This window comes from Sitophilus oryzae, unplaced genomic scaffold (genome assembly GCF_002938485.1).
Source record: "Sitophilus oryzae breed Bouriz unplaced genomic scaffold, Soryzae_2.0 scaffold_1063_pilon_pilon, whole genome shotgun sequence".
NCBI lineage: Eukaryota > Metazoa > Arthropoda > Insecta > Coleoptera > Curculionidae > Sitophilus > Sitophilus oryzae.
The window spans coordinates 293,798-319,833 of record NW_022145686.1 but is presented as its reverse complement, the minus strand read 5'-3'; the positions used below and the strand labels follow the sequence as shown (position 1 = coordinate 319,833).

The 26,036-nt window shown below is 32.9% G+C and overlaps 1 protein-coding gene and 1 non-coding gene across 4 annotated transcripts in view; one reads left to right on the top strand and one right to left on the bottom strand.

Moving 5' to 3' along the window:
• The first annotated feature begins 440 nt into the window (after positions 1-440).
• LOC115878572 (exonuclease mut-7 homolog) overlaps positions 441-26,036 on the top strand; it is an 86,644-nt gene continuing 61,048 nt past the window's right edge. For 2 of the 3 annotated variants that reach the window (XM_030895106.1, XM_030895126.1), the window contains exons 1-9: positions 441-811; positions 919-1,178; positions 1,239-1,591; positions 4,202-4,404; positions 4,477-4,658; positions 4,716-4,896; positions 11,489-11,645; positions 13,340-13,535; positions 17,300-17,443. In XM_030895106.1, the coding sequence (XP_030750966.1) occupies positions 932-1,178; positions 1,239-1,591; positions 4,202-4,404; positions 4,477-4,658; positions 4,716-4,896; positions 11,489-11,645; positions 13,340-13,535; positions 17,300-17,443 (1,663 nt within the window). In that variant the 5' untranslated portion in view covers positions 441-811; positions 919-931. Of the gene's footprint in view, positions 812-849; positions 1,179-1,238; positions 1,592-4,201; positions 4,405-4,476; positions 4,659-4,715; positions 4,897-11,488; positions 11,646-13,339; positions 13,536-17,299; positions 17,444-26,036 lie in introns of those variants that run through there. The other variant, XM_030895115.1, reaches the window with a different exon arrangement.
• LOC115879073 lies at positions 23,055-23,180 on the bottom strand. The gene has a single exon (XR_004049661.1). It is a non-coding gene; the product is annotated as a U11 spliceosomal RNA (small nuclear RNA).

The window sequence follows — 26,036 nt, the reverse complement described above, 5'->3', positions numbered from 1 at the left end:
CGTGGTGACAACTTGCCTCACTTTTAGCTGTCGTGTTACCTGTCCCCTCTCTTTCCTTGTCTAAGCTTATTCCAAAGAAAAAAACTTTAATTCTAGTAATTCTTCTTTACGGCTGCGTCTTCCTGTACAGTGAGTACAGCATGAGCCAAAGTGTAAAGCCAGAGTCTCATGCATCCGAAATCCGATGGTACGACATCCGAAATTTGAAGTTATCGTGTGAAATAAAAAAAGCCTGTCACATACATCCGAAAGTTCGTTCCGAAATTTGACAGTTTTAACATTTTTCTGCTGCGCTGAATAGAGATTCATGTCATGTTTTATTGGAGAAACACTTATAAAAATAACTTCCTCGCCAAATATCCCGAAATTGCCCACTTCCCACTAAACTTGTTTTTAAAAACAAATGTTTTCAAAAAAAGTGAGGTTAAAAAACACACGATATCGTACAAAAGTTAAGCAAAATTTAACTTTATACGACGTCGGATGATTAGTTAAAATTATCGGATAAAAATTGTTGTCAAAATATTTCGACCAATAGGAGCACCGTCGGATCGTCGTGTCATCGGATTTCGGATGCATGAGACTCCGGCTTAACACGCCAAAAAGAAGTGGAAAATGTGCAAAAATGCCTTTCCAATAACAGCTGATAAAGTTTAGAGATAGAGACATGCATTTTCGTCTGTGATTTTCGTTTAGTCATAATTTTTTGAAAAAGTTATACAAGGCACATACATATTATTCTTTACATGATATTAAAGAATTGGGTATACCAAGAATTGAACAGTGACAATAGATGAATGAGTTAAATAAGGTTAGATGCTATATTTTTTGTATTTTGATAAATTTGTCAAAATTTCATAATCATTTGAAAAATGTAGCTAAATTCCACATAAAAATATTAAAACAAAAATGTTTCAGATAAAAAGATAAAATGTCATACCAAAATAAGAGTGTCAGAGGCAGAGGAAAACATTTTAACAATATGCAGACCTATCAAAGAGAAGACAGTATCTCGAGACCTCAAAATAGTAGTTATCCTAATTATGCTGTGCAAAGGAGAGAATTTCAGAACATATCAAAGCATGACAATAATTGTTGTAAGGAAATTAGTGTAAATTTACATTTGTATGATGAGGATATAATCTTTTTTCAAGATTTAAAAATGATGTATCAATCCTGTAAGTTTTACTAACTTAAAATACTGCAAGTATTAGGTTTATTGTTATTTTTTTTTTCAGTAAAACAAAGCCCCCCAGTTACTTCAAAGCTCGAAATCTATTTTAGTAGCTGCAAGAATCCTTATGATCAGTTTTTAAAATTATTATACAACTGTCAAGATTTTTACAGTGCTAAGTCTAAATCTTTACCTATGCTTTTAATAGACGAATTTAAAAAATGGTCGGCAAGAAACAAAAGTGAATTAAGAAATTTATTAACACCACAGCTTCAAATTGATGCTTTTAAAATTATTACAAAGCAGAATATTCAGTTTGTTACCAAACTTATATTTGAAATATTTGAAATGGCCGAAAATTGTGATATATTTGTAGATAGTATTAATTGCTATATTGACAAAAAACAGTACAAAGAGGTAAGAATCATCTAGAAATATATAGTTAATTAATGAATAGAAATAATACTCAAATTAATATCATTCATCCGGAAGAAGAGTGTTACATTTCAAAAAATCTCACTTTTGAGATTTTTCTGTTAAAACACCTAAGAATATGTATATTTTAGGTATTTTAGCAGAGAGCCTACGAGAGATATTAATAAATTGTTTAAAAATTACAAATCTATAATATGTCGTTTTTATGTAACATTACATTAAATTAAATATTATAAAATGTGTAAAGGCTTCCTGAAAAAGTTGTTTTTTGAGATGTCACCTTCCTGATGAACAATATGTAAAGAAATAGATGTTCTGATATTTTTTATATACCCATCATATACAAAATACATAGATAATTTCTATATATTTTCTGCTTCTCTGATCTCTCTGGTCTGGTTTTTAATTGGACTGGATTTTCCATATGGTTTTGTAACAAATTACTCGCTATTTTATGGCAAATGCTAAAGCTCTGCAAACCTTAATCAAGCCTTAATCGAAGCACGTGTGTTTGGAATTTTGGGTGTGGCTTAACACAACAGGATCGGGCTAAGCCTTAGGCAGATTTTCTAGGCCGCATAGAAGTTCTCTAACACCTAAAATTAAGGATGACTTGTGCAATTCTTTGGTGTTGTCTCATTTCTCTCACTGTTCTACAGTGTACAGCGAATCGTTGAGTGCCGCTGATTTATATAGAGTGCAGAAGGTTCAAAATTCATGCTTGAGATTTATTTTTGGCATTAAAAAGTATGATCACGTCACATTCACATTACAGCGTTTACAGTGGTTAAAGTTAAGATGAAAAACAGATTTATTTTTAACATGATAAATACTTTTCACAATATTATTACTAAAGAAATTCCTGTATACCTGTTCAATAAAATTCAGTTCCGAAGAGCTGCCCATAATGTCAATATTCGTCACCTGAGCAACATTTCCATTCCTTACCACAGGTTGACTTTATTTAAATCATCATTTAGCTACTGTATTTCTAAATACTATCCGGAGCTGCCCTTTAGTTTAAGAGTCGTGAGGAATGTCCCTTTTAAGAGTCGTGTGCGCTTGTGGCTTTTTAAAAGATAAATTGTTTAATGTATTCAATGTCATTCAGTGAATTCAATTTTTTTTCTTTTGTATTTTTCTTGAATTATCATTTTATTTCGCGTAAGGAGTTAAATGGAAGAGCAGAATTGGGTTGTTCTCAATTCTGAATTTCGCTCCCTTCCGGGTCTGTTATTTGTTGTTGTATAACCTATAAGTTTGATTATCTTTGACTGTACTTATAGATTTTATTATTATTATTACTTATCCTCTGTCATTATACATAATTAAATTGTTCTATTTACTGACTTAGAAATAAAGACATTTTATTATTATTATTTCTGAAATATAATATATATATTTCTTTCGGCCACACACCCGCTTTACCAGACCCCTGAGAGCGACCCGAACAGTACAGTGTAATAGACTGTTAACATCTAAACCAAATTTCAGCTTTCATTATGTCGAATTTATGATTTAACCAATGGTTATTCAAGATCATGTTTCATTATACACATTTTTTATTTGTTATCCCCAAAACTATTAGAGAGAGGTATAGGTTAGTATAATAGAAAAATTATCAGATATCAAAGTAGTTTCGAAAAATGTAATAATATACCGGATGTTCCATTTAAAATATCAAAATGCTACCATTTTGGTATGAAGCGGCAACACTGTAATGCGAAAAATAATTTAGACAGATGGAGCAAGCGCCTTTATGCAATAATCTAAATTTTAAAAAACTCCCATCCCCGGTTCTCCATAAACGTCTAACATGCGTCTAACGTACCATGACCGTGAATCACACTGTATATACGAGTAGGTATTCTCTATATCCCAATTGCAAGTGTAAACAAGAAATATTTTAGAATAAAAAAAACATTTGTTACAAGTTTTAAAAATTTATTATACCACAATTAATTAAAAAATCTATATATATATATATTAACGAAAATAAAATATTCGTGATTTAATTCAGAAAATTCATGACTCGCCATAGGGATGTAAAGGAGATACAAATTAAAAACCGTTGCACGTCATCGAGCACGTGCGTACATTTTAGACATTGTTGCCAGATTGTAATAGAAAGAGAATTTTCGGCATCGATGCTTTTGATAAATCTAAGTTAAAACTAAATTGTACGTTAAAGATAAATCTACAAATGAAATACTATAGATCGCTATGATTTTATATGTAAAATTATATACGGATTGCATATATTTATAAAAGAATTTTAAATATATATAAGAAAACGCCAACCTGACTCCGTTTTTTGTATTATACGGTATATGGTTCCATGATAATATTAGAGTAATACTGTCCAATTATTGGTTAACGCCATTTTTTTAGTCGGGAAATTTTTACAATAAAAATAAAACATGAAATATTCACAACAAAATATTAGTTAAAATTTTCTTAAATTGTGGCTAATTATGTTTACAATTAACTTTTCTTAAATTTGCCTTATTTATTTGTAGTATTACATATTCTATTTTTGATTATGCCTCGTTAGTTGCATCAGTCTTTTTGAACATCTAATGAATGTTTCAGGCTTGCCAATATAGTGCAATGCTAAAATTGCACGATAAATTTTCAATAGAAGATTTTCTGGTGCCCTTGATTTTACAAGACAAATTGCAATGTGTCGACGATTTTCTTCATGGAAGTAAGAGGCACCAAAGAGAATTAGTCGAATTTTTAGATGTTATGTTGAATAATGCTTCGTTACGCCAGTCTATGGAACAGTATGTTCTGTAAGTTGCTATCATAACTACAGAAAAAAATGTAAACCGTTTCCGAATGAATATAAATTTCTTATTTTTAAGTGAGCGTGAAATTCCCGAAGTACGATTTGATAAGTTGCATGTCAAATCATGGAAGAAAATTATAAGTCGTCTAGTTAAAATGTTTAAGTTGTCACTAGATCTGACGCCGAACTTGAATAAAAGGCGAAACGCCGGTGCTTTACAGTTTTTATTAAAGAAGAGGTTTACGAAAAACACGTTCAGTATGATAATATAGATTTTACATTAAGAGCATATTTAGAAGTAAACTAATTTGTTAGGTGACGAAAGTTGGAAAGAAATGGTAGAAGAGGCAGTTGGCGATGACGAGAACTTGCAAAAGGAATTAGTAGTAAGCGTAGCGCAATATGGAGAACTCTCTGAAGCTTTGCGATGGGCGATTTTCTATAGTATAGATAAAAGCGAATGGCCCTACAGTCTTCAATTGTTGGATGAAAATAAGTAAGTTACATTGGTCATTCTTTTACACTACACAATTCCGGTGTCTGTTGTTGTCCGAACTAGCGCTGAATAAGCCCTTTGTTTGGTCAGATAAATTTATAGCCTTGGTGCATTCTTCGCCGATGCTGCCGCCATCGGATAATTCCGTAAACAAGCGACTTATACAAATACGCGAGCTTAAATAGCGAGTACACGAAAAAATGTTATAATATTATTTGAGAAGTATAAGTGTAATTTTGAAGATTCTAAAAAAATAAAAAGGTAAATCTTCATTCATTTTGACATCTTCTGAAGGTCTGAAGTGTATTATAATTTATTATTCAAGGTAATAATTAATAATACCTTTTATGTGAGTAATATCATACGTATACAGGGTGGCCCAGGTTTAGCGTACATTAGAAGTTTCTAGAGAACTACAACATCTAGCTCTAACATTTTTTGCACATCATAGTTTTACAACGAGATCTATCGATTAAAAATACTTTCAATATGGCGGCACTTCCGGAGATACCGGAAGTTGACAGCAACTTTCTTATTTTAAATGGGTGCCCCTATTTTTTATTACATACTTAAATTCTCTGTAAAATGTTATGAATTTTGATATTAAACACTCTATACTCTAAACACATTATACTCTATACCGTTATTAACCGTTTTTGAGAAAAAAAAATGGCGCCGGGAGGCACGTATAGCCGCCCATACTAAAATATGTTAATAAAAAGTTGGTAGGCAGTTCTTTTAGTTTCAAAGTAAAGGAATTTTTCCAATTTTTTTTATCTCTAAAACTGTGACTTTGACAGATTTTGATGTTATTACAAATTTTGTTGCAATTATTATTCCTAATCTTAAATTGAAAACCGCGTTTCGCTAGCTAGTGTAACTTTGGAGTTACGATTTTTTTAAATTTTTAACCCCCTTCCATATCCCCTTACCAACCCCCCACCCCCACCAAAAACTAATGGCCAGATTATCGGGTGCCACAGTATTTTTGTGTCAAATTTGGTAAAAATCTGTTTAGCGGTTTTTGAGTTATCGTGTTACAGACGGACAGACAGACAGACAGACACCATGAAAATATTTTGTATTTAGGTCATTTATGACCCAAATAACACATTTTGAGTGAAATTAAAAAAACTTTTTTTTGTCGATCTTAATAGCCTACCATACCTATTGGTATGGTCGGCTAAAAACATTTAAAAATTTTGAACGAAAAAAATTGCCTGTCAAAAATATGCGTATAGCCTAAAAGTCAAATTAAGTGATTACCACAGCCACTGTGCCACAAAGAGAAAACATGTGGCTATCTATTTCGAAAATTAAATTGTTTGAATGTCTTATAATAATGGCCCCAGCTCACCTAGCTGTCATTGAGCGATGAAAAAATTATCATAAATCAATTTTTTCAAATGGAAACCCACTTCTTTTATTTCACTAGTGAAAAGGCTTTGTTACTTTTTGACTATACATGTTCCTATACCTAAAATAAATCGTTTTTAAGTTATTTAAGATTTAGTATTAAAGCGTATATTTTTATTCATTTTAACCAGTAGCCTATGACTTTAAACGTCAAGTGATGTAATAGATCTGGTCATGTCATATTGTTACGCATTGTTCAAAAAGCAGCATCATTTACGAGCCAACTTTGCGCTGTTTTTTTTCCGTCATACGGAATATTATTAATATCAATTATTAGATATCAATAAAGAGCGAAAATACGAGATATATTTTTATAAATACACTTTTTAAACTCTTAAGGGCGACAGTATTTATAATATAGGAAATTCAAATATTTCGTTTTCTCACAGATTGAAATAAATTTTCTGACCGTTTGACACTTAATGTCAAAGGAATCTAGATAAAATCAAGAAAAATATACGTTTTCAAATTAAATCTTAAATAACTTATAAACAATTTATTTTACGTATAGGAACATGTATAGTCAGTGGCGGACTAAGCCTGTCGGGGGTCCGGGGCGGCGAAACTAAATGTGGCCCCCGGTCTGTTCAGATAATGATATACTTTTAATGCACATTTTGTAAAAATTGAATGACGTATGTATAATGATTGACAAAATTCCAGTATTTGTACAGGGTGTCCCAGGCTGAGCCTGCATTAGATATTTCTAGAGAACTACAATATCTAGATACGAGATTTTGTGCATATCATTGTTTCACAACGAGATCTATCGATTAAAAATATTTTCAATATGGTGGCACTTTCGGAAGTACCGGAAGTTGACAGCAACTTTCTTATTTTAAATGGGCGACCCCATTTTTTATTGCATACTTAAATTCTCTGTAAAATTTTATGAATTTTGGTATTAAACACTCTATATGTAACGTTAACCGTTTTTGAGAAAAAAAAATATTTCTAATTTTTGGAGGAAAAAAACTGCCTGTCAAAAATATGTATATAGCCTAAACGTCAAATTTAGTGATTGCCACCATATTGCCACAGCCACTGTACCATAAAGAGAAGACATGTGGCTATCTATATCAAAAATTAAATTGTCCAAATGTCATATAATAATGGCCGCAGCTGTCATGGAATTGAGTGATTAAAAAATTATCATAAATCATTTTTTTCAAATGGAAATGGAAAAAAAAAGTGGAAGTTGGTTTCGTTACTTTCGTTTTTAAAATTTGTTACTTTTTGACTATACATGTTCTTGTACCTAAAATAAATCGTTTTTAAGTTATTTAAGATTTAGCTTTAAAGCGTATATTTTTCTTGATTTTAACCAGTAGCCTATGACAGTATATTATCGATCATCATTTCGCTTTGCGCTGTTTTTTTTTCGATTGTACGGTATATTATTAAAATATCAACTATTAGATATCACTAATGAACGAAAATACGATATAAATACCCTTTTTAAACTTTTAAGCAGCGGTATTTATAATATAGGAAATTCAAATAATTCATTTTGTGACAGATGGAAATAAATTGTCTGACTGTTTGACACTTAATGTCAAAGGAAGCTAGATAAAATCACGATACACGTAAACGTTTATGTTTACGTGTATCGTGGATAAAATCAAGAAAAATATACGTTTTCAAACTAAATCTTAAATAACTTAAAAACGATTTATTTTAGGTATAGGAATATGTCTAGTTAAAACATAACGAATTGAAAAATCTTTTCACTAGTGAAATAAAAAAGTGTGTTTCCATTTGAAAAAAAAATATTTATGATAATTTTTTAATCGCTCAATTCCATGACAGTTACCGCCATTATTATATGACATTTGAACAATTTAATTTTTGAAATAGGTAGCCACATGTCTTTTCTTTATGTCACAGGGGCTGTGATAATCACTAAATTTGACTTTTAGGCTGTACAAATTTTTTCGACAAGTAGTTTTTTTCGTCCAAAAATTTTAAATATTTTTGTCTTAAAAATGCTTCCAGGGAAATACCGCAACAAAATATCGCGATTTTGTAAGTTCTCCCAGATCCGAGGGGCCCCCTCGCTGTCTCAGGCCCGTGGCCCCCGTTATACTAAAGACTTCACTGCTCATCATCGGTAAAGAAGCTAGAATACAAGTTATGCTGTGCGTTGGTTGTAATTTAAAATGTTTATTTAGTAAAAATAAATAATGAAACCATTGAAAAATAACCTAAAAGCTAAAATAAATAAATTCAGTCTCAAAATATATAAAAAATAATAATTTTTCCATATTTTAAACAAAGAAAATTACCCTTTGATTTAATTTCCTAAATAGAAAATGCCATTGACAGTTACTGGGGCCTGATAATTGATAATTAAGTAAATATCTGCTTTCATTTATACTGTTTATATTACTTGGTGTATACGTATGGTTTGCATACTCCACTTATAAACTGCTTTATAATGACTGAACACATATTGGCCTTGTTTGCCAGTTGAATAAAAAATTACTTATTAAAATTCGGAGGCGCCATAAAAGACGGGGCCCGGGGCGGACCGCCCCTTCCGCCCTCCCCCCTTAGTCCGCCACTGTGTATAGTTAAAAAGTAACGAATTGAAAAACCTTTTAATTAGCGAAATAAAAAACTGGGTTGCCATTTGAAAAAAAATATTTATCATCATTTTTTAATTATTTAATTCCATGACAGCTACCGCCATATTATATGACATTTGAACAATTTAATTTTTGAAATAGATAGCCACATGTCTTCTCTTTATGTCACAGTGGCTGTGGTAACCACTAAATTTGACTTTCAGGCTATAAAAATTTTTTTGACAGGTAGTTTTTTTCATGCAAAAATTTTAAATATTTTTTTTCTCTTAAAAACGGTTAATGTTAGGTATAGAGTGTTTAAGTAAGTTTAGGCACAGAGAATTTAAGTATGTAATAAAAAATGGGGGCACCCATTTAAAATAGGAAAGTTACTGTCAACTTCCAGTATTTCCGGAAGTGCCGCCATATTGAAAATATTTTTAATCGAAGGTCTCGTTGCAAAACAATGATGTGCAAAAAATCTCCGATCTAAATATTGTGGTTCTCTAGAAACTTCTAATGCACGCTCAGCCTGGGACACCCTGTATATGTAATGTGCACTTTGTTTACACACTTGTTTCGCCAAACTGCCTGAATCCATTTTGTCAAGCTGAATCCAAGCTGTAAAATGTAATTCCAGGAGAGTTGTATTGTGTGTTATTGTACCCAACAACCACGCAATGACGCCCTCCTGTTCGTGTTGACATTTTTCCGGAAATGTTATTATCATTTGAAATTGTCACAACAAAACGCGTTACCCAGTTTAATTATTACTACCCGAAACAGCGTTACATTACACAAACTTTGTATTTGAGAATTTTATAGTTTCAGTAACTGCACTAGTAAAAGCCAAAATACTTAAATATTATGACATAGCCTCGAATTCAATATTATTTCAACGCGGTCAACATGAACAGTAACCGGGACGGTGTAAAATAAATTTGGTCAGACAGTTCTGATTTTTGCCGTACCGAGCGCTGCTGTCGAAATTTTGAAAATCGGGTGAAATGCACCAAACCTATACTGACGGCTAAACACAGGATTGTGTATTTAAAGTAATCGCAAAACAATTTCCGATGCACGTTATCAACTTTGAGTGACAAGCGATGGCGACAGCGTTGTCAGACTGGGATGGATTTATGAGATAAATCTTAATGTAAAATTGGATAACAAAATATTATTTATTATATCATTTTTTAAATATTTTTATGTTTTACAGTAGACTTTCGATTATCCGACTCTATAGTAATTAATTTATTAACAGTAGTCACTAACTCTCACAGTAGAAATATTTAAATGTAGGCAGCAGCTACTCGCTACAAATCGAAATAACTTTGAAGTGGTATAATGTGCTTACCAATCAAACTTACTTCTCTGACTGCAGTCAAGTGTAATAAAGGACATTTATTAAAAAATGTCTATACATACCTATGTGGCGGATTCATCTTTCCAAAAAAATCCTGTATGGGTATTTCGCCACTGCTACAAGAAAATCTACAAAATAAAATAATTATTTTTTGTAAACACTTTTGCGTTAAACCTGAACGGACGCTGCTTGTCAGAAGTTATGTTTACGGTAATACAAATTTGCCTAACAAAGCAAAAAAAAAATGCTTAAAAAATTTTTTTTCATTATTTTATTTTGTAGATTTTCTTGCAACAGTGGCGAAATACCCATACAGGATTTTTTTGGAAAAAAGGACATTTATTGTCACATTCTCGTTCAAAATAGTTTATCAGGAAAGCTACAAGCTCTTTGCTTCGACTGTTTAAATGCTTCGGCATTTTTTCAACACACAACTTCAAGAAATGCAATACAAAAACTTGAAAATTTAATTCTTAAAAGAACTATTTGTGCTTAAGAGTACAATTTTTAAAAAAATACTATGCAAATAGACAAAAAACTAGAATTACTCCCAAAGATTCAACAACACGATATTATACAAAATAATGACTGCCATTATGATAATTGTCAATTAATAAACGACAACGTTGTGATCGCGGTGCAATGTGACCAACATGGCGATAATAAAAATCGTTTTTAACTAATTTTTGCAGCTTTAATCTAAATAAAATATTTGTTACAATCATTTGCTCTATAAAGTAAGATGAAGAGCTGCTCGGTATCTTCAATTATACAACAAATTTAAACACTTGCCAAAATTTTATTTAGTCAGGTTTATAGGATTTAGTGTCAATTTCGATATGATTAATGACGTCTATCGGAAAATGTTGTGCAATTACCTTAGATAACATATTTAACTTACCGGATACGAATTTTGGGATTTTAAATTTATTACCTAACAAAATGTTCGCCAAACCCCGTCATATTGCGTAAAATTTATGTGTTTTTTGTATACCTGTCTACAACTTATTGATCACTGTGAATACCTGTTCGATATAAACAGGGCCTTTGCTAGAGTTTTGTCCGAAAAGTGCAAATTTTTAACGTGTCGCCCTTATTTCTGTAGTTAATAAAAAAATTGGCTCAGTTAAAACAGTTGTTTAACAGAAATAGGTATTTTTTACCTTATTTGATGACTAACTTTTTACATAATCTGTCTGACCCTAAATTACTTATCTGCTTATTTTAAAACTTTTTTTTCAAGACTACCAGATTCTGTACCATTATCTCCATCGACAGAGGATTGGGATCAAGATAATTCTAGCAAAGTTGAATTTCACAAATATCCGTTACCACTGGATACTATTATTTTGGTGGATAATATACAAAAATTTGAAAACTTTTTAGACACTGGCCTTGAGGTGAGGTATACTCCTGGACAAAATTATCGCACAACTTGGCTTTTAGAAATTTATTTTTTTAGGGAAATTAAAAAAAATAGAATAATTAACATTGTTGACTATGCATTATTTATTAGCAAAAAAAAATCATATTCTATTCAACAAAACGAGAATTAACTTACTAAATTCATTTTTAGGAAAAAAAAATTTAATAATTTCAACTTCGATACAAAAATAAAACAATAACCCCAAGAACAACCATAATGCATTATTAATATTGTGTGTTGCCACCTCAAGCTGCAATAATCACTTGAAGTCTTCGCAGCATTCCTTTTATCAAATTTTGAAAAGTTTCCTTCCATGACATAAACTCCTCACGCGCAGTCCGTTCCAGAGGATTTCTTTGCCGAATACGCCTTTTTAAAATATCCCAGCCATGTCCTATTGGATTCATGTCGGGGCTGCGTGGCGGCTAGTCTAAAGTGGTAATTCCCACGTCATGAAGGTATTGAATAACATCCAAAGCCAAGTTAGGCCGAGCATTATCATGCATTAGTAAGAAATCCGCTCCTACTAATGGCGCAAATGGAACTACATGTTCTTCAAGGATCTCCAACACATATCTGCGTGCATTAAGGGCAGGTCTAGGTAGAGACACCAACTCAGTACAGGCATCGTAGGCGATGCCTCTCCAAAACATAAGACTTGGTGAGGAGGGGTCCAGTTGCGGTCGTTCTGTAACTTAAATTCCCTTCATGGAGGCGTCTTCTAACTGGACGATCTGAAATATTGACATTGAGTACTTCGTAATCAAATCGTAGTACTCAATGTACTAGTAGATGTTCGGCTAGTAGATGTTCTGTTTCTTAGAACATTGTGGCGCAAAGAATCGTTATCTTTTTGAGAAGTAGTTCTATGTCGTCTTTGTCCTGGCCTTCCGCTGCACAGCTCTTAGAACCGTTGTATAATGCACGCCTAAAACGCCAGCCACTTAACGGTAATTTCGACCGTCTCCAACTAAAGGTATTGCTTGGACCGCTTCATTTTAAGTCAGATAACGTGACGCTCTATCCCCATACTCAATAGAGAGAATGGTTTATGTTTCACAACCGGTCATTTTTTAATATCAACTCAACAGTACGAAATACTACTAACATAAACATTTTTTTCCCCAGTTCTGCTTTTCGTTCGAGCAAAGATAAGTAACTGTTTTATTTGATATTTATTTTTTTGATTTTCTTAAAAAATAAGCAGTGGTGCGATAATTTTGTCCAGGAGTGTATTAAAAATAAAAATAAAAAAATATTTACACATAACTAAAAATGCTGGGTATTTTACTGAAAAAGAAAATTTAAAAATATGAAAATTTACTTTTGTAAAATCTCCCTGTACTTTGTATTTGTAACCGTGGATTAAAAATGGAGTGGTACTTTAGCAAAAAAAATCTTAAAACTAAAAGAATTTTGGACTTCCATTTAGTTAACTAATTGACTTAGGTCACACTTGATAAGGGTTAGTGATGCTTCTGGCCGAAACGATGTGTAAGCAAAATAAATAAAGACAGTGAAAGTCCGAAATTCTTTTAATTTAAATACTGAATCATTGTTTATCACATTCACAACAAATCTTGTTTTAGTGGTGAAATACCAGCGTTTCCAGATATGAAGCCACCACCAAGGTATAGACATTATAATATTAGATTTTATGTTTATTAGGGTATAGATTTGGTTGGTATCGATTGTGAATGGAAGCCTAGCTTTGGAGGTCAATGTAACGAACTCGCCCTTATGCAGATCGCCACTAGAAAAGCAGTTTATGTTATAGACGTAGTAAACCTTGCTCATAAAGAGCCCCATATGTGGCAAGACTTGGGGAAACACTTGTTTAATAATTGTGATATTTTAAAATTAGGTAATATATTTCAGGTGACAACAAATAGGAGATATTTTTATAATTCAGTTAGGTATTGAAAAAAAAATTATGGGAAATTTCTTCAGCGCACCCAATAACAAAATTAAAATTGTTTTGACATATGTCATGCTGGCAAATTACAGAAATTCTCTTTACATATTCAAAAACTGGGATCGGATGATGAAATATCGAAAAAAAGTTAAAGAGGAAAGTTGTTCAGTTATATGACTATTTATATTTAATGTACGTTTATGTCCCAAGTTTCGAAATATATAGAGACTTTAAAAAAATAGCGATTTCTCGGCAATTTTTTGAAGTAAAATTATTATACCTAATACATACAGGGTCGCTGGAAGGTATGGGAACGGTCGATTATTAGATAAAATATAAGAGGTACCGCAAAAAGTTACATATAAAAGTTCTAGGGGTTTTAAATATCTATTAGCGGGTAATAAATTTAAGTATACAAGGTCGGTCATAAAGTCGTGACACATCAAAGTTTTTTTTAATGAAACCCCCTGTATATTATTGCCATATTTCGGTTCTTCCTTCAATTCTAAGCAATTACTCGTAACGATTTTTACCAAGAGATCTTTACTACGTAAAAAAACGTAGTAAATGTATATTTTTTTACCCCGTAGTTTTATACATGTACGGACGACAAGTTATTACTCTTCAAACCAGTTAAAATTATGTAGGTGGCATGGCAGTTGGAAATTAGTAGTAGTTGTCAGAAATTATTTGGAAAAAATCAAAATAAAAATGAAACTTCTAAACCCTGGATTTCCGAAACTAAGCATTTTAGGACATACATTTATACGAACTTTTTTACTTATTTTTATCTGCAAAATATGCTGCCGAAGTTTCCGGAATACAGTTTGGACCACTCTGCACTCTGTATAGAGAAAATATTGTACTTGAAATTATTCTTACTTTGTTTTACTTTAATATTACGAAAAATGTAAAAAAATATATTTTTAACCAAGTCTGTGCTGAAGAAATTCCACATAAACTTTTTTCAATAATAAAGAAGTCCCATATGTTGCGAACCTTGCAGTAAAAAATAAATATACACTACCGGCATGAAAAACGGACACCTTAAAATTTTCATGTAGGTATTTTAAAGTTTTATATATTGTGTTTTGGTGAACCCATTTTGATCATTTTTTAAGCAATGTGTAGCTAAATTATTTGAACTATTTCTAAATTAAAAATGACATTTTTTATCTGTCAATTATACGAGGGAAAACAAAATGTTGATATTTTTGTGAAAGTTTCCGATCGAATATGTTAACAAAGCTAGGAATTTAAAAATTATTTTATTATCTAGGTGCATTTTTTCTCGATATTTTATTTTTTTTGTTCATCTCAATAGCTTTAGCTTTATTTTTTTTGAGATATTGGCTTTTGAAGAAGACAGTCATCAGCGTATTGAAGTTCTGTGATGAATTTATATTATATTACGCTGATGACTGTGCTCTAGTTGCAAATACGTTACAGCAATTGCAAGAAATGTTGAACACATATACATGGGCATACGAGGCCTTGAGACTTAAGCTGAACATCGATAAAACTAAAATCATGTGCACTCCCCCGGAAGATCACAACAATGCTATAAAAATCGGAGATGAGCTGTTGGAATATGTAGCGGAATTCCATTACCTCGGCAGTTTGATTTCGGAAAAGGCCAATATCGACTCTGAAATTCAGCACAGGATTAGCAGCGCCTCAAGAGCATTCTGGAACTTAAAAGACAGGGTTTTCTACAATCATGACTTGAGCACAAAACGAAACTTGCAGTGTACCGAGCAATACTAATTCCCATCATGTTATATGGATGCGAAACCTGGGTGCTGTACGCCCGACACAAACGCATTAAACAAGTTGCAACAGAGACATCTTAGACAACTCTTAAGAATAAAATGGTTCCATCATGTCTCAAATGTATCGGTCCTTGAAAAAGCTAACTGCGAGAGCATTGAAGTCATGATTACAAAGTCCTGCTTAAGATGGGCTGGTCACATATGCAGAATGCAAGAAAACCGCATACCAAAATCTCTGCTTTACGGTGAGCTTGTAGACGGTAAAAGGAGGCCGGGTGGACAACTCAAAAGGTTCAAGGATATTTTTCACGAAAACTTAAAGGGAATTAACAAGCAGAATTAATGGGAAGAGGCAGCTCACAATAGAAATGAATGGAGAAGAATTGTAAAGTCAGTTAACAGCGACAACCAAAAAGTAAAGAGGCAACAAAGCAATGAGATTTTTGAATGTCTGGATTGCGGTAGACAGATAACATCACTTATCGGGCTTTTCAGTCACAGAAAAGCTCATGAAAGAAAACGCCTTGCGTGACCATCTTCTGATGCGTGTCAAATACTCGTCAGCGAGTAATGGCAGTATGTATGTATGTATATGAAGAAGACATTAAAAATTTTTCATAATTTTTACATTAAAACCATGTCTTATTTGCTTTTAATCCTCATCAACACACTTATGAAAAAGTGTTTATGATTTATGAATGTTTGTTGCGCAGTTACTCTAGCAGAGATAGTTTCAAGTCCAGAGGTTGTATCCGCTATAGCCACTTTAATTGAACATGGTAAAGATCAATAATTTCTGGACCTAAAACTATAATAGAAGGAAAAGAGTAGTTGCACTCTTCCAAATATTTCCTGCCAGTTAACAGTGGTAACAATAACTAAAAATATATTATTTTATTACGTGAGAAAGTAGTAGAATAGCAAGTGATGATTTTTCATTGTTCTTGCTTCTTTTCTCTTTTGAAATTTCTGTAATGTTTATTAGCAATGATTGAAGTTTAAATATGTTATTTTATTATTTAGTACAATGTGTTGTTCAATGTATTAGTTATATCCAATGAAAATCACCTAACCAATATATTATTACAAAACAAACACATTAATGTTAAAATTAAACTTGTTTTAAATTAAAAAAAAGTTGTAGAAAATCTTTGAAATAGATAATAATATAAAAATATGTCATTATATATTTTTCCGCATTTCTTCCCATCAGAAAATTTTGAGATACAGAAGAATTGTTACTTACACGAAATGTGAAAATATACTGTTTTCAAGCAAATTTTTACTCCTTAATCATTTTTTTATTTTATTTTATTGAGAACTCATTTTCCTAAACACATCTTTATGAAACTATGGCGAGTGCCACGACTATACTTTGTCTAGTTATAGACCACCACTATACAGCTACGTCAGTGGTCACGGGACGCGAGAACAAGGTCATATGAAGTGGCAGAAAAAGAACAAAGAATTTGACAATGTATGCTTTTTCAATGACAGTAACGTTACAAAAACAATAAACACTTTTTCATAAGTGTGTTGATGAGGACCAACAGCAAAGTCATGGTTTGTAAAAATGGTAGTGTTTTTTTCAAAAGCGAATATCTCCAAAAAAAGTAAAGCTATTGAGACGAATCGAAAAACAAACCATGCAAAAAAGATGTACTTAGATGATAAAATTATTTTCAAATTCCTTGCTTTGTTTACATATTCCACATGTTTCAAAGTTTCAGCAAAATATCAACATTTTGTTTTTCCATGTATAATTGACAGATGGGAACTTTAATTTTTAATTTAGAAAGAGATATTAAAAAGTGAAGTAATTTATCTTTAAATTGCTTAAAAATCATCAAAATCGGCATATAATAGAACAAAATTTTAAGGTGCCCGTTTTTCGTGCCCCTAAGTGATGATAAAAATGTCTAATTTCTAACGGTTTGGTAGGTTTTAATATGTCCAGTGATATTCATATGATTAGGAGTGCTTTACCTCACGTGAATTTCAACCCAAAGCATTTGGGATTTTTGGATTTGTGTACGTTATGGAAACATATAGAGAAATATCCAAAAGTGCGATTTCCATATGAAGGTAAGACGATTTTTTTTTCAATTTATGAGAAACATTTCTTTCTGTCTTTCAAAAATAATTGATTTTTTTGGTTTGGGTTGGAGCCCCATCTTTTTATATTTTGACGACGTTTCGTGCATTACGAAACCCCATCATCAATTAAACAAATAAAAAAATCGTCCGATTTAAATGAAATTTGGTATGTCAATAAATTGGATCAAGGCCAACTTGACCGTGTACGACATGTGTCATTGTGATAGTTAGTTTTGACGTAAGAAACGTCAAAAGTTGATGTCGTCCGATCGCGACCAAATTTGGTGGGTAGGCTATGTGAGCTACGGTGCACACGGTCCCACCCTGCAAAGTTAGATACGACGTTTCGTTTACATCTTCATCAGGGTGGGACTAAGGATTTGATATTGAAGAAAAATGTGGGTCAATTTCGGCATAATTGGGCACGGGCTACAGGATGACGCCATTGCCAGTGGATCGAGGTATACGGAAATATGGACATTGGCTTTTGTTTTAGAACTATTGGTCTCTCATTTCGATAATTTTGATAATTTTGAAAAGAAACGACCATTAAATATTTAGTTTTAGTCCCAAATTTGATTTTTCCAAGAACTCAAGATGGTGGATTATTTATAGTACTAAATACAGTGCCGGAAAATCTTTTGTGTGCATTTAAAAATAGAAATCTAATATAAATCAATAAATCATTTAAAAATAGAGATATATAATTTTAAATGTTTCAATGCTTTCAACGCCATAAAAAAGACCCCGTATATGATAATGTAAATTTTCCATTTAGGATTTATTTTGTTATCCTTGGAGTTTACAGAGAGAGAGAGAGAGAGGTATTGATTTGTAGAGCGCGTCAACAGCGAGGGTTTTTTAGCGCTCAATAATAAACTTTATTTAATATGAGGTTATTTTAAGTTAGAAATTAAAGTTTTTTCGTTATGTTGATGCTGCCTAAGAATTCCATTACTTTATTAATCTTCGAAATGTTAAAAGGCGCGAAAATATTCTCATAGGTAACAGCATTAAAGAATCTAGATCTATGGGAGGCAACAGGTAAGCATTCAAAAAGAATGTGTCTCATTGACATTAAGTTATTGCATAAGGTGCATTTCGGAGGGGGTTCGTTTCTGATAATATATGATTTGGTAAGATATGAGTGTCCTGTGAGGGTTCTAACAACTTTACAGGAAGATCCGCGTTTAAGAGAATATATATTTTGATACAGATGAAGAAGTGGTATATGTGATCTAAGTTTATTAGTTCCCTCGAGGATGTCCCATTCATTTTGAAGTATACTGAAGAACACTTTTTTGGTGGACTTCCTTCAATATTCGAGCGTTGCCTCGTTAGCCAGTTTGTCTGCTCGGTCGTTACCAGCAATGTTAGAGGGTCCAGGAATCCACGTAAAGTTAACATTGTAGTTTCTTTCAGTACGTTTATATACTAGATCTCGAATGCTGCAGGTTAGTGAGTTTTTGGGGTTTAAAGAAGCAATACTGTTGATGGAACTAAGTGAATCAGATAGTATTAATGCTTCAATCGGTGGCATGCTCCGAATTTGGAAAGAGCCTGATAAATAGCTGTGAGTTCGGCTGTTAAAATGCCAGAGAAATTAGGTAATTTGATTTTTTTATTAGCAATCGGGCTGTAAAAAGCACTGCCAACACCTCGGTCAGATTTCGAGCCATCTGTGTCCAAACCAAATATAGTCACGATATTTTTCGTCTAAAATTTGTATTAGACTAGTTTTGTAAAGATATCTGGATGTTTCAGATTTTTTTAATTTACGAAGTTCCATATTAACTGAAATAGGATCCTTCAATGGAGGGGGTTGGAGTTGGAGAAAAATATAGCAAAATATTAATAAAAATTCAGTTTTTTCACTCCAGTTTTTAACCACTTTGTGCATAGATTGTTTTTAATTAACGTTTTAGTAAAAGAGAAATAGAATGGTAACACTGCAGAGCGCTGGAAATAAAAATAGCATACTATATGCAAAGGAGGTGCAACTTAAAAATACTTAAAACTTTATCATAACTTTTATTGGGCGACCCTGTATACACTAAAATATTAGGAAATACACAGTTTTAAACCATGCAACATCACTATAAAAAAAAAATCTTTGTCAACAACGACGATATTCAACTTCTTCGTATTAATAGGCCACCCTGTATATTTTCAAAAGGGGCGCCTAGTGGCAGCAAATTTTTTATATTTCTTTTCAGGAACCTTTGACATCAACAACAGATATAAAAAAAGGTTATGCATATTTAAGCTTTTTTTTAAACTGAAGATTAAAGTTTAGTTTTGTATGATACACTATACAGGGGGAGTCTTAAATAAGTGCAAATATTTTTAGAGGTAGTGTATTTCGACCTCAGAAACACTATTATAATTTTTTTAGCAAAATTTTTTTTGAAAATTTGGAATTTTTTGAAAAAAATTTTGGGCTTCCCATGATATTGTTTAGTTTTTAATTATAAACCATAAAGCTTTATTCAGAACCTCGCAATTAGTGGAATAAATTAGTGGTTTCAATGAGCGTAGAAGATTGTTCAGTTAGGTTAGGTTAGTTTTAATTAGTCGAAAAAGTTAACAATCTTTTGACTTTTCCACTAATTATACTTCAAAATTTGCGAGGAATGTCATTTTGGTCTTTGATTATCATCTGTAAAGAAACATTTTGGTCAGAAACCAAAAGTTTATTGTTTTATAAGCTAAATATTATGCTTTCTCTATGGATACAACAGACTACCGCAAGCTGTTGCTAGGATATTTTATTAATTGTAATTGTGTATTTTAGACATTGATGAATGATCGTAAACTAAAAAGTATAAAATCTAATTGGAACAACTAATTTATTCCACTAATTGCGAGGTTCTGAATGAAGCTTAATTTATTCATAATATCGCAACATAAATAGCAGATTAAATTTACAAGAAGGAAAACCCAGAAATTCTCAAAATTTAAGTAACAATTTTTTTTAGAAATTAAGTAATATTAAATTAAGTATTTTTAGATTTTAAGTAATATAACTCGGTTATTTTGGACTTATTTGAAAAACAGTAACGAGAAAATATGTTTCTTTTATCGAGATCTACCAGCCCTGAAAATATTTGCACTTATTTAAGACTCACCCTGTATAATAAGAATATTTTCAAAATTATTTTTATTAAATACATGGTACTAAAGAACTGGATAAATCATATGTTCATAATTCATATAGAATAAAAATATGTTAAAAAATGCATTAAGTTTTAGCATAAGTATGAAATTATGCAGTTTAATTTGTACCTAAGTCAATTTAATACCGAAATTCGAATAAAATTATATTCTAGTAAAACATCCCTGCACTATTCAATAAGTTATCTAAAATAAAGTTAGGACTATTTTGAACAAATTTCAAGTTTATAAGACATATTTGTTCAAAAAAATGTTTCAAGTTAGAAATTCTGCATAATTGCTGTTTGTCCACCAAATTGCATTGAATCGATCCACTGTGCGACTTTTCCAACCTATGCCTCTAAATGGACGAAATCAGTATTTTTCCTAATTATGGCTCAATTGGAGCCAAACTTGGCACATGAATACAGGCACCCGAGTGGAGTTTTCAGGCAGTTATATTTAAAAGGACAGGAAGTATACAGGAAAATATTTAAACAGAATTGAAATCGTCTTAGGTACCTGAATGGAGTTCTCAGACGGACAGACTGACAGACGAAAGTAAGAAGTAAAAAGAAATTAAGAAGTTTCACTTCAAATATAGTGCACACACAATTTTTTTGAAACAAAAATATTTCACTTATACTTTCTACTTGTGCTGCCCATTGAAAATGCCTTATTTAAAAAAAGCGACCTCAAAAATATTCACACGGAGACTATAATATTTTTTTTAATGGTGACCAGGGAAGGGATCAAAAGTAGAAGATAAGAAGGTAGTTTAGTCTATTTATTCCCTCTGACAAAATGTTCTCCACAAAAATTTGGCAAAAAACAAAAATTCTGTCAAACGTCTATTTGTGTAGAAGTGTCTAGCCCTAGCAGTCAACTGTTAAGCTTGACCAATCAGGTTGGTTAGCGAGGTTATTTGGAGTGTGTTAATTCATTTGTGTTTGTCAAAAACTCTAACGTGATTGGTCGGGCTTAATAGTTGCCTGCATGATACAAAGAATACAAGGTATGATATTGCGCAGGTTGGTCACTACGTTACAGGTGATAAACGGTACCATTGGTCGACAAGCTCCGCGCGCCAATTTCAAATTGTCAAACAGATGACATAATAAATGTGAAAATAATTTTTCAAATGTCAAGCTCCATGATTTGACATAACTTTTGGGGTTATGTCCTAATTCTTCCCTATTTTAGGTCTTTTTTATTAGTGGCAATTGAACAATATGGATCAGAGAGAACACTAATAACTAAAGTGAGAGAGACCGATCAACGTTAATTTTTGAAGACTGTGTTAGTGGCGCGGCCTTTGGCGTCTAACCCGAACTATGAGCGCATTATCGATATAGTAGGTTGCATTCATACCTATATTCTGGCGCCAAAAATTTAAAATTTGTATATTTGAACCGAATCTTGATCTTTCAAGTTTATAATAAGAAATCTTCGTAGTTTTTTTAGATTATTTTGTTGACAACGAAAATTTATTATTAGACTTTAAAGCATTAAAACCTATAAATAAAATACTGTGTAGGAACATAATAATTTATTTAACTCCATACTCCTTGACATACTCCAACTCAAGGCTGCAATCTTCAGTATCTTTTTTTATCTAACTTGGTTGGGAGTGAACAGGGAAGCACGGTTGGGAGCTCGCACAGAGTATCAGTAGGTATCCCGTAGGTATTCAATGTTTTTGATAGTCTTTATTCTCTAAAAAGAACCTAGCAGTTGAAGAAAATAATTTGTATTACTGGAAATAATACCAGGTATAATACCTAGTCGTTTCATAGGTATCAGAAAAGAATGTGATGTTTTAAATTAAAAAAATTAAATTAGCAATGTACGATTATTATGTTCACTCACTATTACTATTAGGTATCTTAAAATAATTACCGAGATAAAACTTACCTTTAAAGGAAACGTTTTGTCTGGGTCTCAACCACAAAAAAAAATACAAAAATGCCGAATAATCGTGGAATCTCAAATAATCAATAATGACAATAATCTCTTCTGACAAGCTAAAAGAACAGGCACATTCAGTCAAAAACAATTTATTACTCCGATTTGCTCCGAATATCAACAGATTTTAGTTATCTCCTTCTAGAACTAAGAAATAGAAAAAGCTACTGACAATCTAATTAATCCTGTCAAATGTTTAACTTGCAAAGTTGAAAACTTCCTTTTTTGACCGCCTAAACGCTATGCGCGGTGACAAAATAAACTTGTCTACGAAATGCCCTATTCCACAAGCCCTCTCACTTTAGTTATTGTTTCTCTCTGATATGGATATTTTTTTGTCTGGCGTATGACGTCACAGGTGGTATGCGCAAACTTAACGAAATTGGAGCCGCCATCGATCATACATTGTTTTCTTTGTAACCATGAGTTGCCTGCTAGGGCTAGACACAAGTATTTGTGTTTAATATTAATTAGATTAAGTGGGGGCGTCTTCGGTTCAATGCCAAAAAACAGCCCCACAAGAACAAAAATTTCGTGTTGGGTATGTCTTGATTTCCATATCCCACGTACCGATATTGGCACGTGTGTCATCAAGAGACAAACACCACAGAATATACTAACGAAAAAGAAGCCCAAGTTCCTTGTAATAAATCGGTTCCATTTTCGTAACGCCATCTCTCGACAAAGCTGACATTTACAGGTTGGCCGGGGCCGGGGGGAATTGTAAAATACACTTTTTTATTTTAATTATTTTTATTCGCTATTTGCAATTTTATTTTTAAAACATATTATCTGAAACAATCACATAATATATCTTAAAAATAAAATTACAAACGGAAACAAAAGGAATTAAATAATCTGAAAATCTACAAAGTTTATTGATAAAAAAGTTAGGCTATCTTCTTCTTCTTCTTCTTGTTTCACGATGACCACGCGCCTTTCGACGGCCAGTCAGAGTCTATTATTCTTTGATTATTGTTTCTTTCTGATTTCTTTATTCTTCAGTTAAACAGAGAACGTCCTCACGGACGCAGACGAATGGAATTGAAGAGACTTTGGGCGCATTGAGGAAAACTTCTGCTCATTACTGCACTTTCATGTGGGATGATTCTCTTCTAGGGCCCTCTAAATTAGGCTTTTATGTCAAGGTAGTGAAGGATCAGGAATCACAAAGGAAAGACATGTACTGTGGCGTGTCCAGCAACTAACAGACAGGGACTGCGCCAGGCCAGGATGAATATAAGGGATATACTGCAAAATAAATTACTTATTATTGAAAGTTAAATATCATCATTATTCACCATTTCAAGCAAAGCAGGAACATGCAAAGCGTGATTAAGCTACAAAAAACTATTTACAATGCATTCTCGATTAAAACCTGTAGTACTAGTTCTACTTCTATAGAGATAGGATTCCTTTCTAGTTGAAAATTATTTAGGCAAAACATCCATCAAGCCACAATTATTCATCTACATGTAAGTTTACTCTAGATTAGCCAGTGTACAGACTGATAGTCTTATTGGCATGAAATCCATAAGCGTGACGAATCCATATCCGTAGGTATTCACAATTTAATACTATTTTGCTTAAGGTATTGATACACCAATCTTGCCTCTTTGGATATTGGGTCCCTCAGGACATCTTGAATCCTAATGGGAGAACTCATACAGCTAGCTAAAGACAGGTATAGAGCATGACATGCTTGATCTCTCAAACTACAAGCAAAGATAACGTGCGTAAGGTCCCCCTTACTTCCACATTCACACAGAAAAGAGGCTTTGATACCCAACCTGTGGAGATGAGTCGGAGTGAGACAATGTGCCGACCTCATTCTGCAGAACAAACTGACATATTCGCGATTTACATCCGCGCATTTGTCGAACCATGGGAATCTGAGAGGTTGTGGAACAATGTTATAGTAGAAGACTCCTTTTGTTTGGCCCATATTATGATATAAATTTGTCCATTCTTGTCTGCTTTCCTTCTTTATGACGCCAAGGAGTTCAGAATGATGAATCTTATTATTCACCAGGTTCCCGGACTTTCTCCCAAGAGATGCCAGTCTATCAGCTTCTGTGTTACCATCAATATTAGAGTGGCCAGGGATCCAGATTAGTTTTATAGATTTTCCTTGTTGTGTTAGAGTAATGATCCGCTCTTTTATTCTTCCTGCTATTTTTCCTGCTCTACAAGAAATATCCGAACGTGTGATACTCTGTAGAGCACTCTTTAAATCTGACAGAATGGCGATTTTCTCTGCATCATCCCCAAGACCCAATAAGGCTCTCTCAATGGCTAGCATTTCAGCACTGCATATAGACGTGTGCTTTATGCATCGGCCAATTGCTGAGTATCTTTTAGAAAAATTGTATATTCCAATACCACTTCTTTCAGATACAGGATCCAGTGACGCATCCGTGTATATTAGCTCATACCCTAATAATTCTTTTGAGATAAACTCCTGCAGTTTGGACTGACAACCTGGGGAAGCTTTAGTAAGGCCTGAATCTTCCCAATGTACGTCTTGTATCTGACAATCAAAGTCAGCTTCGAAACATGGTAATATCTGGCTTTTTTAAAGAATGTTGTAAAACGATAGCACTGAGTCCAAGCCTTCCAACAAGGCTGGTGATTCCCTTCTCGCCCAATAAGGGGGATCCTGATTGTAAGATATGTATAGCCCAATTAGACTTGTTGAAACAGCCTCTTCTGTGCAAGCCAGTTTCTTAGCCGAGAATTTGGCACATAACCAAACTCTTCTGGCTCTTAACGGCATTTCAGCCGTCTCAGACATCAAAACATTAGTGGGGGTGGTATTCATGCAACCTGTTACTACTCTTAAAGCTTGCATATGTATTTTGTCATATTTTCTTGCATTCTTTTTTGACATCGTTAATAATGCCTGACAACCATAGTCCATGTGGCATCTTACGATGCCCTTGTATATATTCATTAATGTAGATGGGGGGGGGGATCCCCACCAGGTTCTGCAGAGAGCACGCATCACGTCTACTCCTTTCTGTGCTTTTCTGCAAGATTCTTCAATATGAGGATTCCAGAGAAGACGACGATCCATTATGAGACCAAGATACTTATATTGTTCCACACATTCCACATCTTGTCCATCCGCTCTTATGGAGTGAGGAGAATTTGCTCTTTTCCCTCGAGAGAAGTACATTGCCTTAGTTTTAGAGGGAGAGATGCTTAGACCATTGTTCTTCAACCAATCCAACATCGATATTAATGTACGTTGAATTCTGTTTATCGCATTGTCAACATTCTTATGGGAAGTGTAAATGACCAAGTCATCAGCATATTGTAAAATCTGTACATTCATCTCCATCATCTGATGTATACCATTGGTATATATATTGAATAAGATTGGACTCAGGGGTGATCCTGGAGGAAGGCCTTTATAGGCTATTTGGGGACCTATGAGATCTCCTGTGTTAGGGGATCTGAC